Source organism: Plasmodium brasilianum, chromosome 14 (assembly GCF_023973825.1).
Source record: "Plasmodium brasilianum strain Bolivian I chromosome 14, whole genome shotgun sequence".
Lineage (NCBI taxonomy): Eukaryota > Apicomplexa > Aconoidasida > Haemosporida > Plasmodiidae > Plasmodium > Plasmodium brasilianum.
The window spans coordinates 840,001-859,206 of record NC_090127.1 but is presented as its reverse complement, the minus strand read 5'-3'; the positions used below and the strand labels follow the sequence as shown (position 1 = coordinate 859,206).

Sequence of the window (19,206 nt, the reverse complement as noted above, 5' to 3'; positions counted from 1 at the left end):
TAAATTATATATTCCTATAATAAACACTATACAATATATAACATGTATCACGGTTCACTTTATATCTTAGTATATATATATATATATATACACACTATAATTGTACATACACATATGTAATAATGTATATATTCAAATATGTGTACACATATGTGTGTATATGTATAAGAAATACATTTATCTTAATGACAAAATTAATGAAACGTTAAAACTACAATAAAATGTTGTAACACAGTCAAAAATACCGTAAGAACTGTAAAAATTCTAAATACCACGTCACTTATAATAATTTTTAAAATAGATTCTATTCCTTTTTCTTACAATAGTTTACACATATATACACAAAAATACAAATGATGTGTTAGTATAAACTGATACCATATACACATACGTTACGTACTTACACACATCCCCACAATTTGATTACTATTTATTTAAATGTACTCCACTAGGATTACCTATTTATAAAATGCAATTTACATGGAAAAAAAATTATAAGTTTGTTATTCATCTACAACAATATGGAAACGTATATGTGTAACAATGGATATCTAATTGAAAGAATATTACAAGAATAAACTACGTCGTAATGAAAAAAAAAAGAAAAAGAAAAAAAAAAAGGCAAGCATACTTAAAAAGATGTTTGTAATCATATAATTAATACAACATGTAATAACAATTTACATGTTACTCATTAAAAAGAGAAAATAAAAAAAAGGAAGGGTGCAATTTACGCAATATGCAAACTTTATATGTGTAAAATGATTGCAAGTCAAAAAAAAAAAAAAAAAAGAAGATAATAAAATAACATGGAAAAAAATGAAAATGTCAGTAAAACACTACTTTATGGCATTAAAATAATTTTAGAGGTAGCAATATGAAACAGATAAGAAAAAGTTATAATTCGTAGATGCGATGTTCTAATTATGTACTACATGTAATTGTAATGATAAATATATTAGAAATTGTTTTTTTTTTTTAAATAAAAATATGTGTATATTATGTAAATGAATATGGAATGATAAAAAATATTAAAAAAATATATATAAATCAAAATACACTGTAGGCATGTAATGGAATTATAATACATATGAAAAGACGGGGAGGAGAAAAAATTTATGCTCGTACAAATATATAAACATATATATGTAATATATGAATATATGTTTTAAGAACAGTAAATAAAAAAATTTAAGTAAATGTTTATATGTAAAAAAAAAATTACGTATATGGACGTGAGCAGAGGCGGGAAAAAATAGTCTACTAGTTTGCTACATTCAAGTAAATGGTATGCATTTCAGGGAAAGAAGGAGAAAATATAATAAAACTAATGGAAATAAAATAACAAAAAATAGAATAGGACAAAATTAATATTAAATATAAAGAAATATTACACCTTATAAATAAGTTTTAAACGAACACACTACTTTTTGTTTTTTTTAATTATTTAAATTATATACAATTACTAATGGCAATGAATTATAAGCACGTCTATGTATATATATAAAACATATACATACATATATATATATATAATGTATAAACTACAATGTGTTTATTCTGATATGTGCAAAAATTAATTTAGACACTATATATGTATCTAACAAAAAGAACAAAATTATCAATTTTTTGAAAAGATAGTATAAGATATTATTTCTATTTGTAAATTACTATGGAATATAATATATAAAAAAGGAAAAAAAAGAAAAATGCATTTATATAACACAACGTACAGTACTACACAAAATTAACCTTACTACGTGATATACATATATATAAATATATGCACAAAATTATATATATATATTAGTTCAATTTAACTTTACTATATATGAAATTCAGTACCAATGTGGGGACGTATAAATTACAACCAGCGTAGTTTTACGTAATAACATTAAGATAAAAGCTAAATATATTTGCACTAAAGGACGTAAAAACGACAATAAAAAAGAACACAAGCGCAATATTTATATTCATATGAATCCATGCATTTACAATTACATAAATGTGTATACGTATTTATAAACATATATATATATATGTATATTATGTATGAACATACAAAAAAAATTTGCAAAATTGTTACAACTACTATATGAAGGTAATATACCTCTAAAATAATTATTTTTCTCAAAAAATTACTATGAGATTAAAATAATTAATAGATTAATATAACTGATAACTCTTATTATATTTATTAAAAGGTCTACTCTTATATTACTTCTGACATAGATATGTTCATTTACACGTATTTTTCCATTAATTCTTTGTGACTACTTTTTAATGTAAATATTTTTTATATTTTCTGTATAAAAAGTGTTTAAATATATTGCTAATACAAGTTTATATATAATATTATATGCGTTCATATGCTTGTATATCTCTCTGATATAATTCTTCTTGCTTTCTTGCTTTTATAATTGCATTATAAATACTACACTTCTATAATATCAATTTTCTCTTAAGAAAAATATTATATAAACCTTATGGAAAGTGTTGGTACTACCTAAAAGTTATGGATGTATTACTTAAAAATAGCTCTTAACATAAAGACAATAAAAAAATATTTTTTATTAAAAATAACTAAAAAAATAGAACATGAAACAGCTATGCATACATATGTATATATATATGTTTAAATATTTAAATATATATATATATATATACTTTTTTTTTTTTTTTTTCTTTTAAAGCATAATACATAATATACGCTCTTTCAAAACAATTTCCTTGTTATGGTGCTGAATTAGCCTTTCAAGCATAAATTGTTGAAATACACACATATGTGTATATATTCATAAATATATAAAATAAAAAATATAATGCCATTCCTATGACAAAAATATATAAAAAAAAAAAAAAAGTCCATAGAACACTGTAGATAAAATAAAATTTACATCTAGTTAGTAATCATAAACATACGTATTATATATAGAATGACAAAAAAAAAAAAATATATATGTACGTATATATATAGCTGTATCTAGTACAATAAACTCTATGGACATAATATTTGTATAATAATGTATAATTCAAAAGCTACTTCAGTCAGACACACCAAATTTAAACAGGTGTTCAAATAATGATTATAGCTACTAAATTGAAAGATAAAAATGGAAAAAAGAAATAAAAAAAAAAGACTTTACTTTCTTCTTTTTAATTAAGTATTTTTTCTTATGCATACATTCACATCCACACATAAATCTGTATAATACATCTGTTACTTCAAAAATAAAAGTAATATAAAAAATATAGATAAATAAAATGTATAGTACATAAGACTTAAATAATATAAAAATTAAGGATATATCAACAAAATTTTCTAAATTTCATTTAAATATAAGATACAACTATATAATAATAAAAAAAAAAAAAATATATGACGTAAAAAAGTATAACAAAAAAATTAATTTAACAAAAAAAAAATAATATTAAACTAAAACGTATTTCACATATCTGAATTTATTTTCATTAAAATATAACTGTTAACTGCTCACGCAAATCACTACATTAGAACATCTGCATTAAACGATAAAAAAAAATATAGGAATAAATGTATACATATGTATATACATATACATATATGAATACCTGTATATAGGTATGTATATATGTATATAAGTATGTATATATGAACGTACGTATATTTGTACGTGTATATGTATGTATATTTGTAGGTGTATTTGTATGCGTATTTGTAGGTGTATTTGTATGCGTATTTGTATGCGTATTTGTACATGCATTTGTATGTGTATCCCTGCATAAATGTATATTGTTCACTTCCATATCATATAAATTTTTACTACTCATTTTTAAGTAAATAACATATATAACATAAATTATGAAATGCGGTATAATGTGGGCAAAACTTGTATACTTCTAAATATTCCTCGTCATGTATTTGCATAAGCAAATGAAAAAAAAAAAATATATTATGGTGGCAAAAAAAATAAAAATGAAAAATTCTATTTCCACTTTTTGATGGATATAGCGTTTATTTATGTATATACAAAAATGGATACGTTTTTACTATAGGTAAAGAAGTTTCCATATCTCTATAACTTATATATATATATACATATATACTTAATTATGATGTATGTGTGTTTCTATGTAAATTTGTAAAAAGCATTAAAAAATAAAACGCATGCTTCAATCATACGTTTACATTAGTATGTTATTTTACTTCACAAAATACTTATAAAAAATATGAAGCTAAATGTTTTTCATTAATTAGGGGCAAAAAAAGAAAATAAAAGAATTTTTTATTGTTAATGGACAAAGAAAAAATTGTGGAAAAAAAAAATAATATAAAAAATTACATAAAAATAAAAAAATAATAAAAAATAATAAAATTATATTAAACTTTTTATTAAGAAAAATATATAAAAAAAAATAAATAAATAAATAAAACAATATCAAAATTTTTGCTGCACAAAATTTTATAATCCTATATAATTATTTATGATATTAAATACACGTATACAATTTTTATAAATTTTAATTTAATTTTTACTATATTTCATATGAAACTAGCATGTAACACTTATAATATAAGTCTTCATATATGATTCAGTGCTTATATGTCTACACATATATTTATATATATGTGTACATACATATTATATAAAGCATACAATATGAATAAATATATATATTCATTAAAAAAATAGATACACAATTTATTTTAATTTGAAAAAAAAAACTTAATTATTTTTTAAAATTTAAGCAATACATTTAAAAAAACATTTATCTTTAATATTTTAACATAAAAATAAATTTTCATCTATTTCTTACTATTAAAAAAATAAAAAATAAATAAAACAAGAAAATTACTGCGCTTATAGCAAAAATATTTCTCTTGAAATCAAAGACATAAAAACGCACTAAATATATACATATATATATATGGATGTATTTATTTAGTTATACATATATTTACATACATAATATGCATAATATATATGTACTTAATCAGAGATACAAAAAAAAAAAAAAAAAGGGAAACAATACTACATAATAAATAAATAATTCCTACTCAGCAAATTTACTATATATATATATATATATACTTAATAAATGCACTCTTTTTTTTTTCTCTTTAGCTTTAATTCCAAGATATATATACTGTTATGTAAAATGCATTATATATTAACATATCTTTCGAGAAAACTTAAATTATATATGCAAAAAAAAAAAAAAAAAACTACATTTAAAAATTAAAAAGGGAATATACTAGATATTTATTATAAAATTTAGAAATTTTAATCATATATATGTAAAAATATAGATCAGTAGTTCTATAAAAAGAATTAGCTAAGAATTTCATATGTTATGCAATAAGAACGTTTTAAACTACGATCCATCTTTCTTTTTTGTTTTTTTTTTATTTAATTATCGCACATCAATAATTGCTCGCCTACATAAATGTATATATATATATATATATATAATATGTTTATGCACACTTTGTATAATTTGCAAAATTCGTTAAAAAAAAGTACTTTAAAAAAAAAAAAAAGTGCTATTACAATTATTAAATATATATATTTATATATATTAAACGTGTACATGCATTTATATATATATATGCACAATTTTGCCTTATAATTAATAAAAATCATAAGTTCAAATCAGTTATAGGTTGTACATATATATTTATATTCACTACAATTTAATTGCATATAGATAACTATAAAAAGCAATACAAAAATAATAGGATGAATTTTTCTTTTTCTCTATGATATATAACTATATAATAAAAAAAAAAATAAAACGTACTTCAAAAAAATTTTATGTCTATAGTTAAAAAAAAAAAAAAGAAATATTAGGAGAGGGGGATAAAAAAAAAAAAAAAAAAAAAGCTCAAAACAGAAAATGCAACTTTTCCATAGAAGCAAATTACTTTCTATTTTCGAAAGAAAATCATATTTATTGATACAACTACATAAAAATTAATATTATTATTCTATCCAAAAAAAAAAAAAAAAAAATCGTAAATTCCATGCAGTCTTCTCCATAAACTATTTTATGTGTATTTACTGTAACAAAAATTAACTTTACACTCCTCAAAAAAAAATTATTGTTCATACAAGATAAAAAAAAAAAAAAGAAAAGAAAGGCACACACATATATTAGATTTTATTCATTTAAGGATTCATTAACAACAAAAGTTCAATTTTTTATTTTTTGGACTTTATTATTATTGAGCCTTAAATATAAGAACTGTCTTTATGCAGCATGCAATCAAAAAATATAAAGAAAAATGAAATAAACTTAAAACATGATAAATAAATAAACTTAGAGCACTAATTACACTCCTGTTACTATTTATTTATTAATAAAAAAAAAAAAAAAAATGTCTTTTTCATTTTTTTACTTTTTTTTTTTTTTTTTATATTTTCTTATTTTTGCCTTTAACACACTAGCTCATGTATTTTTAAGTGGTAATACACTCACTGTATCTTTTTTTTTTTTTTTTTCTTTATCTGTTTAATGTGTGTACCTTGATGTATATGTAATTATTATATACATATGTATCTCTTGTGTGTTGCAATAATATATATATTATGTATATTTCCTTATGCACATATATATATTTATGTACAGTATATAAATATACACATTTACAGTTACAGGAATAGTAACGGTAATAATAATACTTCCAGCAATAAATACCAAAAAACAATAACACAGCTGGAACTACATTTTAATAATGTTTTGTAAAATAAACATATATAAATTTGTAAATATATATTATGCGATTTTAAGTTTATATAATTTTACAAAATGTAAATATGGAGAGAATTATAAGTATCGAAAGAAATTTCACTTAGGAGAATATTTAAAGAAAGAAAAATGATTGAACAAAAATTCATTTTAAAACAAAAAAAAAAAAAAAAAAAAAAAAAAAGAAAACTTTAAATTGAATAAAAGAATTCTTAACAGTTCGTATTTTTTTAATTTTTTCACAAAATCATTACATTATGTAAAATGAAAGAATCATTTTTTAATTTTAATATATATAGTGTCATTTTTTTTTTTTTTTTTTTTTTTTTAGAATACATCTTGAACGAGAAAAAAATACTATTTATCTTATAGGAAATAGCAAACACAAAAAAAAAAAAAAAAAACATTTTAAATTATATATAAATATTTGCAATTTTTTTTTTAAATCTATTAGAAGATTTGTAAAAATGAAATTCCCTGTATAGGAATATATTTAAAATTTTGTTTTTTCCTTGTAAGAATTACTAGTAAGTTTATCCTATACCACACCATTTGAATTTATTTACCTTGTTTAAATGTCTCCGTTAATAGGAAAAAAATCAAAAAAAAAAAAAAAATTTCAGCATTTTTTTAGTAAAATATAACAAGTTCCTATGTGTAGATTAGTGCAAAAAAAAATAAAAAAAAGAAAAGAAAAAGCCACAATTTAATCGTATAAAAGTTAAGGAAGAAATGCTATTATATATAGTAATTTCTTCCATATCGTACAAATATATATATATATATATATACTATGTTGCACATTTAAAAAAAAAATTCAAAGCACACTTTAATAAGATACATAAATAAATAGTGTAAAAAAAAAAAAAAAAAAAAAAAAATATGCTATGTGATTAATACACAATAAGCGAAGTGCCGAAAGAATACTAATTAAAAAGTGAAGCAAAAATAGGATAATTTTTTATTTTGTATAATGTTTAGTAAATAGGAAATAAAAATATAAACATCTTTTCCTTTTTTCTGCTCAATTTTTTTTTTATTCAAGTTGAAAAAAAAAAAAAAAATCATATACTTGTAGCACATCTTGCAAGTATTTTAAATTTACTTTTATACTATCAATGCTAAAATGACACACAAGACATTTCACTTGAAAATTTTTTTTTTTAATGTTTTGATCTTGTAAAAGAACAATTAAATTTCAGTATATATAAAACATTGAGTTTTTTTTCTTTTTTTTTAATACACTTATATATAATAGTAATTGTTAAGCATTTTCATATGGTTATGATATCTAGGGTTATTATATTACATTCTCCCAAGAATTATTATTATACCCTTATGGGATACAATACATATATGTATAATGCTAAGTACACATGGAGCAATAATTTTTGAATAGGAAATAAAAAGCTGTGCATTAGAGTACTATAGGGTGTAATAGTGTTAAAAAAAAAAAATAAAAAATTTACTATTACAAAGTGATGAAATTTTTTTTTTTTTTTCTAGCTAATTTATTGATATATTTAGGAACTTTTACTATATTGAGACGCGTTTGTATTATTTCCGAATTGCTAGTACACCTAAATATTTGTATTTTCAAATAAGAAAAAAATCTCCGTATATTAAATAGAGCTTTAATGGCACACATAATAATAATACTCACTATTTGCAATTTTTAAAATAGAACTTTATATTTAAGTTTCTTTCATATTTGAAAAGAAAAAGAAAAAGTAAAAAAAAAGAGAGAAAAAAAAAAAAAAAAAAAAAAAAAAAAAAAAAAAAAAAAAAAAAAAAAAAAAAAAAAAAAGAAAAAAAAAAAAAAAAAAGATATAGAAAAAATAAAAACAAAGAGAAGAAAAAGAAGAAAACTGTGTATTAAAAAATATGAAGTCTCTTTGTAAGATGGAAAAACTTTAAGGTGTAAAAAAGTAGTTATGTTTTTAACAACATATATATCATACACAATAAAATATGAATATATTTACAGGAAATTCAGAAAAATTAAGTTGCTTATAATTAAAATGTGTTTAAAAAGAGAAAAAAAAAAAAAAAAAACCAGAACTTCATCGTTCACACTGATTTAAAAGGTTATATACATAATTTTTAATGGGGAAGAAAGATAAAACGAAAAAAATTCATAGTCTTATATTCATTCTTATATAGTAAATATTTAATGCATTTATCCTTTCCCAGATAAGGCATACACATGTACCCACATATATACACATATATGCACATATATATGTGTATACAGCACCCCCACGCGAATCTATTTTTTCTTGTATAAGCCAGAAGAGAGTCGAGTAATTTCTTGCGATTTTTCAAGATCGTAAAAAGCTTCTTCGAAAGATTTTCTGTCCATAGCTGTTGCATAATCTCGGTCGTTCATAATTGTTTCGTGACAGTGTGTAAGTAATTCATCTTTCGTCATATTTTTTAAAACGAGGGCATTCATTATGATATCCTTTATAAGATCTGATTTTTTCTTGTGCTGGGATGTCTGACCCAAATTTACTTGATCAAAATCAATTCTACCGCTTAAAGGATCAATCAAACTTTGAAAGGTTGCTATGTTCATTAAACGTACAGCTTCATTAGCTTCTTCAGGAGTTACTACATTTTTTAATTTCATTTTTGCTAAGCTTTGACTAAGTCTAACTAAACCCTCTAGTTGTCTTGGGCTGGCAGTTGGAGATTTTGACCCTTCTTTACACCTCATCTTTATATATTCGTCAATAATAATTTTTTTGCTTTCAAGTGAAATTATTGGATTACATGTAATACGACAATAAGCTATATATAGTGATAATGTATTTGAATCAATTAGATACTTCTTCGAATTCTTTTTATTTGAACTAGTGTTACAGTAGGAACTGGATTCACCTATCCCATCTTTCATGTTATTCTTTTTCTTTTTATATTGTGATCTATCATCATTTATTCCATCCCCTTCACCCAGTTTACTCAGTTCATCATCCTCATCTTCGTCCTCTCCTTCTTCTTCATCTTCCCCTTCTTCATCGTCCTCCTCATCGTCTTCCTCTTTTGCACCGTACGAGAAATTCTTACAAAGCACCGTGGCCAACTTCTTATCTTCTTCTTCATTTGCTCTATCAATTACAAGATAAATTAAATCAAATCTAGAAAACAGGGAGGGAGGCAAATTGATATTTTCTACGACGGCTTTATTTTTATCATATTTACTATTGATGGGATTAGCTGAAGCTAAAATTGATGTACGAGCATTTAAGGTAGCAACAATACCTGCTTTTGCAATAGTGACTGTTTGTTGTTCCATTACTTCATGTAAAATAGCTCTTGCAGAATCATCCATTTTGTCAAATTCGTCAATACAGCATATTCCTTTGTCTGATAAAACAACAGCTCCAGATTCTAAGATATATTCTTTTGTTTCCGAGTCCTTAGATATAAATGCTGTTAAGCCAACGCTACTACTTCCTTTACCACTTGTGTATATACCACGAGGGGATAGTTTATGTACATAATGTAGTAACTGCGATTTGGCTGTAGATGGATCTCCACATAATAAGATATGAATCTCTGATCTATATTTATTTTTATATTTATCCGTAATTTTACTACCACCAAATAATTGACATAAAAGACCCCTTTTAATATCATCACGCCCATATATTGATGGGGCAATGGAATCAACTAATCTTTGATATATGTTTGGATCTTGACTTAATTTTTGCATTTTTTGAATTACTTCTGTAGTAAATAATAGATTTCCTTGTTCATTTAATTTTTCTAAATTTTCCTCCACTGTTCCATCTTCACTTCTTTTTAAAATTATAGCACCTGTATCATTCTGTTCTGTCAATTTCATTTTCTGCTTATTTTCTTTTCTTATATGTATAACATTTATATAGGTTCTATGAACACTATTATAACATCTAGATCTAGGGTTTAGACGAACAGGAGAAGCTTTTAAAATCCCTGTTAATTCTACAGTATCTCCAGGTTTCGTATAATCTATTAAATCATCATATGCATATATAGAGATAGATTGTGGTGTTTCTCCTTGCTTTAAATGTTCAGTTACTTCACTTAATTTAATAAGTTGTTTTGAAGAAAAACAACAATTATTATGCCATAATTCAAATGTGTTTTTATTATTACAATTAGTACAAGTTAATGGTTCTTGTACTTCTCCTTGTATGACATGTTCATATACTTCTTCATTACATTTTTCATAATTATTAACACCTATTCTTTTTTTCGAAGTACATTTAAAAGCAGCCATTGTCATTTCTGGAATAATATTTGAGCACCTAATAATTACTCCTTTAATACACACTAATGTTTCTATTTGATTCGGTCCTAATTTTCTAGGGGTATCTTTATGCCTTTTATTAAAAAATCGAACCCTACAATAATCTTGTCTTGTATTGTTTACAGAATATTTATCGGAAGAACTAGATTTCGTATCTCCCTCTAACACTAATGTCAAAAGCGAGTTATATTTTGAGCTTATAATTTTGTCTATTTCACTTATACAATCTGATGGGTATTCAATTATTAATTTATACAATTTTTTATTAAAAAAATATATATGTGTTAAATCTACTTCAAAAGATTTTATATGTTCTAAATTCTTAACTCCTTCAGAATCATCATTTTCCTCATTCTCATTGTTTAACTTACATTCATTCTGTCTACCTGTTTCTATAAATTTGATCATTTTCCATCCATAATATGCTAAGTAAACTTTTAAATTATCTCGATGTAACAAAATATATTCAGTTATATTCCTATCTTCATCCGTAAATTGTAATACATCACTATAATTCGTAATGTTAAATTCATCAAAAAATTGGTTAAACAAATCTTTTATTTGTTCTAAATTACTATCAATAAAATGAGGAAGTCTTCCTGATTCGACATCTTCCATAAATGCTTCTCTTCCTACATCTCCTATATCAGCTCTTGCACATTTTATTCTTCTGATAGCTAGTGGTGTGTGTCCATATTTCATAAACTGCGAACCTGTATTACTTTGATTCAAGTATCTAGATTCATTTAACATACTGTTCAAGTAACTTTTACTGTTTTTTGTTCTCCTACTTGACATTGGTGTGTTCATAAAATTACTTCCAAAAATCTCATTATTCGTTCCGAAAATATTTGACGAACTCATTCCATAGGGGCTAGCATTCTGCCCTACCCTTCTCCTTGGGGTTCCCATTTTTTAAGTATTGAAAAGGGGAAGTGAATCAGTGCGGCTAGGAGGATATGGTATGCGCTTTATCGATGGGGCAAACGCGATAACAGGAAAATGGAAATATGAGAAAAGCAATCTAGCGTCAGTATAAAGGGGCGTGAATGGGTAAAAAAAAAAAAAAGAGGAATAACGATTTTAAGAGGTGTGAGGAAAACAGTTCTTACGTATGTATTGGTATATATGCATATGTACATATAATATTTCGGACTATTATTTTCAAAGGGAACCAAGGAAAAAAAAATTATAATATAAAAAAATCTGTAACACACCAATTAAAAATATAACATGCACGGTAAAAAAAATTTCTAAAAGGGTTTATTTTTAAATGTATTTTCGCTACAGCATGTTTTCGGCAAAATATCTTTCGTACCAGCTTTCGTGAATCTTTAAAAAAGTAAGGTAATACACTATGCTTTTTAGTGTGTCCACAGGTATATTTATACATACACGCTCATATTTATACGCTCGTGCTTCAGGTACACATATCAGTTTTTCATGTGTTAACTCAATACGTACTGCTGCTAACGCAAATATTTAAAAAAAAAGAAAGAAAGAAAGAAAGAAAGAAAGAAGAATAAAGGTAAAAAAAAAAATGCTATATAAGTAATTACAAATAACTGTGATAATTGCTGTATAATTTTTTTTTTTTTTTTTTTTTAATCTATTAAAAGATATACAATAATGCGCTATTTTGGTAATTTTTTTTTTTTTTTTTTTTTTTTTGTTTCAACTACAAAGGATAAACAAAAAAAATTATATATTTAATTAAAAATACACATTTTATAATTTCAACTATTTGTCTTTGAAAATAGGAAAAAGTTCATGTTCGTCTTCTTCGCAATGTTATATTTGTATTTTTTTGTTCGATGAACTGTCATATAGTCATTTTACATACTTGAGTTATACATTTTAAAAGTTGGTAAAACCTGCTAAAAAATTTTAATGGGTTATCATTGAAGTGCGCTTATTATCATAAATAAAAACATGAAAAAATAAAATAAAATGAAATGAAAGAATGTGGAGCCTATGCTCAAGCTTAATAAATGCATTTTTCGGGGTTACCGTCACATTTGAACATATTTTAAGAATGAAATTGCTACTTTTTTTTTTTTTTTTCATATTTTTGGAGTATTATATTTGAAGACAAGAATTTTTTTTTTCCTGTTTTATGGTATTTTTTATCTTTTTTTTTCTTCCCCTATACAGAACGACTAAAAAACTTTACGAATAAAAGTTTTAACTCGTATGTGTGAACAAATACTCTTGTTACATTTATGCGAATGCATATGAAAGCATAAAAATTTTTACTTTTTAGTGAGCCCAAATAGTTCCATGAACTAAAAAAAAGAAATGCTATTTATTTTTACGTTTGCTCAATATTATGAGCCTTTTTTTATGATAAAAAAAAAAAAGTGTATTTTTAAGAATAAATAATCCTACTTTGCATTTCACAGCTTAAAGAAGACGGAATTTATTTTGAAGGGTTCCTCTTCACGTAACTTACTTGGCAAATGAGAAAAAGAAAGGAGAAAAAAAAAAAATATACGTGCACATTATAGCATCTTAATTTTAACATTTTCTTCATCGCAAATATGGTGTTTCCTACCAAATGACATAAAACGATATTATACTGGAAAGGATACGCCTTTGTGTATTTATTCCATTTTCCGACATAATATTATTGTTTCACTTTTTTTCACTCAATTTATTCTTACTTTATTCTTGCCTTATAGTATTTTTTTTTTTTTTTTGCTAATAAGGAGCTTTTAAAAACACAGTTTTGATATAGATTTGTGAAATTTATAAAAAAAAAAAAAAAAAAAAAAAAGATTCAAACAAATCAAAATGCAGTGAAACGATTACTAGACAAAGCATGCAAAGGGCAACAGTGAGACTTGAAAAAAAAAAAAAGGAGCTAATTTAAAATTGAAAAAAAGAAAATATACCCACTAAAAAGTGTCATTTATGCATATATATGTATGTGCATAATGGCATGAGTGTTACTAAAAAAAAAAAATTTTTATACATTCCTGCGTTGTTCACATTTTAGCCTAGCTCTCCATTTAATTGCACATCTTGTCGTTGATAGAGTTGCACACAAGATTCAGGTAATAAAACGAGTTGAGGTAGTATCGAAATGACATGTAAATCTTCAATTTCGTACCATTCATTTGTTGGTTGGTTTAAGACATGAATTTTATATGATCCTGTATTAACAGTACCACTGTGAAATATATTTGCAATTAAATTGTATTTGGTAACAGGGTTTGCATTAAGATAATCTTGATGTACATAATCCTTCATATCTAGATTTTTAATTACAAAATTTACTATTGTGCCATTTTTTTCAACAAAAAAATTATTTTTTGAAAATCTCTCAATTGTAAATATTAAATATTTTGGTAATTTTGAAATAATTAATGTGCTTGGAGCTGATTTGTCATCATGTAAATACGTCTCTGTTTCTCCATCAAACTTCGTTAACAATTCAAATATAGAAACTTGTGGTATTATATTACTTTCAGTTGTGCTCTTAAAAATTGGTGGATTCGGTAATTTCAAAGAAAGAGTACGAAAAGACGTTTTTTGAATTATATAATTTTTTTTTTCATTTAATTCATCATCATCCATAGTATCTGATATGTATTTATCCCCCTGCGTATCCTCTTCGTACATCTCCTCTTTTTTTCTTTTTAATATTTCATCCTTCACTGATTCAACGACTTCAGAGTCTTTTTTTTTTTTTTTCTTTGTTTTGATAATCAATTCTCCATCAAAGCAGTAATCTATTATGTTAATGTCGTCATATGTCCATTTTTTTTCTTTTTTTCTTTTTTTTATCTTTTTTTTTTTGTCCTTGAGTGTTAATCCTTTTTCCATTTTTCCCTCCCCTATTTCATTTTTCTCTACTTCTAAATTATTTCCATCGTCTTCTTGTGGGATATTCACTCGATCTTCACCTTGACTGTTCTGATTCACATTTTGCTTGTTATAATTATAACTTGTGCTTTCTTTCGTGTCCCTACTATTTGCAGCATAGTCCATGAATTCAGGATCATCAGTATGTGGGCCACGTATGTTACGTTTATTATGTGTATCACGTGCGTCATACATACTGTGCACGTTATATATGCTGTGTATATAATGTGCACCACTACTAGGAGTAAGTTCCTTTTTCCTCCTTTTCAAAGTCCTTTCTGAGTATCTATGAATCTTATTAACAATCCAGAGAAAAAAATGCAGAGGATCATTTTTGGTACCTATTTTAAAATTCTTTTTTGATTCTATACCTACAGCTTGTAAGAATTCATGGGGTGATACCACACCTTTGAAATTTTTAGGATTATATATTTTTTTAATTAATTCAGATAAGACAACAATTAAATTCTTTGCTATATTTTGTTTATTTTTATATAATAATAATACATTTCGTATAGGTATAATTGTGCAAAGTAATTGAATAACAACATTGCAATAATCTGTATTTTTTAAATTATTTAAACCAACACAACCCGGAAAAAAATCTGCCCCATCTAACGACTTACCTAATATAGAATTATAACACAAATATTCAACTTCCTCTCTTTTATAAACTGGTTTTAAAAAATATTTTATATCATTCAAAGATGCGTCTTCAATTTCGTAATTTTCTGGTAAGCAACAAGTTTTACACGTTTCTAAATTAATAAAAACATAATGATTCTTTTCTAATGCATGTGTATATGCGTACGTTCCCTTCCCTATACCTTGGAAGTATAAGCCACATACTAAGCAAGCATATACATGTAAATTTGACAGACTTATACTGCATAATTTTTCAAAATCAAAGTCAAGTAGGTTTCTATTAATGGTTCGTAAATAAGGGCAAATTCTTCCTCGACCTTTACCTCCACTTATACCTTGTACATCCTCTTTTATGCCGCTACGTCTGCTGCTACTACTATTGCTGCGACTACTACTACCTCTACTGCTACCCCTACTTCTACTAATTTCCTCATTCTTACTGTTCAAAGTACCATTCACATGATCCTTGTCCCTTAAATTATTGCTCAACTCCTCTATATTAGAATGGTTAATCGTTTTATTCATCTCATTAGCGCTAAATTCCTGAATGTCATTTTCGTTCCTACTTCTTTTCTTCCTTTTTTTTGGAGTTAATTCCTCCTCATTTTTTAATTTTTTTTTGGGTTTTTTATCCATAATTATTTATTTGACATTATACTCTTTTTTTCTGTAGTTGTACTATTCACTTATAATCATATTTTACCTTGCAAAAATTAAGAATAAAAAGATAGTTCACCTCATATGTACGATACTGCTTACATTAAAAAAGGAATAACGAAACAAAAAGAAATAAAAAATGAAAAGGAAAAAGTAAATGAAAAAGGAATAAGAAAATGAAAAAGGAATAAGAAAATGAAAAAGGAATAAGTAAATGAAAAAGGAATAAGTAAATGAAAAAGGAATAAGTAAATGAAAAAGGAATAAGTAAATGAAAAAGGAATAAGTAAATGAAAAAGGAATAAGTAAATGAAAAAGGAATAAGAAAATGAAAAAGGAATAAGAAAATGAAAAAGATAGCTATATTTGGTTTTCCCCTTTTTAAATATTTCGTATTCACCAATGGCGTTAAAAAGCATATATGCTGCTATTAAAAATAAAAAATTTTGTGCCTGCTTCACGTTTTTATTTCTTTTTTTTCCTTTTTTTTTTTTTCGAAATCCTTGTGTTACTACACTCACTGAGTGTTAACACATTCATGATAAACGAAACTACATATGTGCTTTAGCTTTATGTTAACGAAGAAAAAATAAAGAGAAAAACAAATTATAATGAAGCATAAGCAAGCGAGAAAGCATTTAAACAAGTTGTCAAAATATAGTTGGGAAAAATGTAATTGTAAAGAATATAAATATAAGATAAATTTTTCTATGTATCCTGTAAGCAAAACGTTAACGTTAGCAATAATTTAACATAAGCAAAAACGAAAGAAACCTTAATATTGTTGCGCGTTCAGTAAAAAAAAAAAAGGAACTCACTGTAATACAAAAATGTCGAGGACCATGCGAACAAAGGAAAAAAAAAAAAAAAAATTCTATCATAAAATATTTAAATATACGGAACGAACATCAGTTTATTTTTTTTATATTTATTTAAAGTATACTTGATGTAAATAAGGTAACAGTTGTTCTTTGGTTCGTCTGTCCGTCCATTCTTGCGTTTTTATGTTCTTTATTCTTTTATTTCTTCTTTTAGTTCATTTTTTTTTTTTTTTTATTTACTTTTTATGCCTTAATTTGAACTCTACACTTAAAAATTTACTTATTATTATAGTTATACTACTAGAATACATAGGTATATATAGGTAAACAAATATTATGTTAAATGTGCAGTAGCTTGTTTTTTATACGTCTACATATTATTAGCGCAAGTACTGCTCATTTGAAGATGATTTAATATGAATGGGTATTCAGTTCATGCCATGTAATCTTTTAATTCGCTCTATTTTTTGATGCATATATGTACCTATACATACATATGCATACCTACATGCACACACATATACCTATGCGCATATGCAACTGTGTACTAAAATGGATATGTATTTTCTTAAATGTGCATTTTTTAAAATTACCATTTTGATATGAAATAAAAACAATTGAGGAATTCGAAATGTTTTTGTTAAGAATATATATATGAACAAAATAGTTTTACAGAATTTTATGGAATTCTATAGAATTTCATTTCTTGTAAAAACAAGTTTAAAAATAAATAAAAAGTAGAAAGCTTAAAAAAAGTGTACTATCCTTTTTCACAAAAAAAAAAAATAAAAAAAAAGGTAAAATTTTTGTCAGGCCATAAATAAAAAGAGTTAAAATATTAAGAGGAGTATATTTTATTTGTAATAATGAAATTATAAAGCTATAATGTTGAAAGATCTAAAGTTTTGAAAATATAATAAAAAGGATGTTAGAGCAGAATTTGGAAGAATAAAATATCTTCATGCAATAATAATATATAATTCCATTCCACAATTATGGAACAGAAGAACTATATACATGCAAATTCATACATAAATAATGACAACAACAAAATCATATAAAATATATGTAACTGTTTTAATTTTTATGTGTGTTTATTCTATATCATGTAATGAATTTCCATATATTTTATTTTTACAGAAAAATTGGAAAAAATAATTTCACTAAATTTCTAAGGAGTAATTTCATCCTACTGAGAATTCGGAGGATTAATGAGTTATGTGGCTACTCATGAGAAAATACATATATACATATGCAAATATACATATATGAATATAGGGATATGTGTAAATTTCTGTACTTATGATACAACTTTAGCAAATTATTTACTCGTTTGTAATTAAAATTATAATATAATAGAAGTTCAATAAAAACGAAATATCAAATAATACGGCGTGGGCCCAATATTTAAGAAATTTTCTCCTTTCCCTTTTTTTCGCGCCGTACTGGTTAAATAAATACATACATAAATACGCACATATATGTATATAAATATATTTATATATATATAAATATATATATAAATAAATGTTTATATTTGTACAAGATTTAACGAAAAAATACAAATGATTTAAGAGATATGCGTAAAATTAAAGCATGCTACACAAATTTTTATTGAAGCCTTCGAAAAATGATTAATTCAACATTTTTGTTTAAGTTATCATAAAATTTACTGTACCATTTATTTAATGCATTTTGTAATTTTTTTTTCTTTTTTTTTTCTTTTCCTTTTTTAATTAAATATAAGATTATAATGGTACGTACATACATACATACAAACATATATACGTATATGTATATATATATATATATATATTTACTTAGCCCAAATTTATTTAAAAGAATAAATGTACTGAAGAATTAGCAATTGCTGCTACTCTCCTACCTTCAGAAAAAAGTACTAGCATATAAAGTGCGTGCAAGTACAAAAGCGTATAAACAGTCGAATGTTCTTGCATAAACAAAAATATTGCAAAAAACGAAGGGATTTATGTATATATATATATATATATGTACGTAAATACTTACTATTTATGCATGTTATGCGGCAGTTATACGTTTTAAAATATTTTATTATGTATATAAGTGAAAAATTGCGAAAAGCGACTGTAATTGCTTCAGCAAAATTGATATAATGTAATATATGCATATAATTTTTTATTAAAATAAAGGTGATGAAAATAAAAACAA

The 19,206-nt window shown here is 24.2% G+C and overlaps 2 protein-coding genes across 2 annotated transcripts; both read right to left on the bottom strand.

Annotated features, from left to right (window-relative positions):
- Window positions 1-8,998: 8,998 nt before the first annotated feature.
- On the bottom strand, window positions 8,999-11,938 carry MKS88_005407 (DNA replication licensing factor MCM4; the record flags this gene model as incomplete). The annotated part of the gene is made up of 1 exon (XM_067218665.1): window positions 8,999-11,938. The coding sequence occupies one exon, from the start codon at window positions 11,936-11,938 to the stop codon at window positions 8,999-9,001; it is 2,940 nt and encodes a 979-aa protein (XP_067070617.1).
- A 2,082-nt stretch (window positions 11,939-14,020) lies between these two features.
- Window positions 14,021-16,174, bottom strand: MKS88_005406 (U4/U6.U5 tri-snRNP-associated protein 2; the record flags this gene model as incomplete). Its single annotated transcript, XM_067218662.1, has 1 exon — window positions 14,021-16,174. The coding sequence occupies one exon, from the start codon at window positions 16,172-16,174 to the stop codon at window positions 14,021-14,023; it is 2,154 nt and encodes a 717-aa protein (XP_067070616.1).
- Between the last annotated feature and the right edge of the window lie 3,032 nt (window positions 16,175-19,206).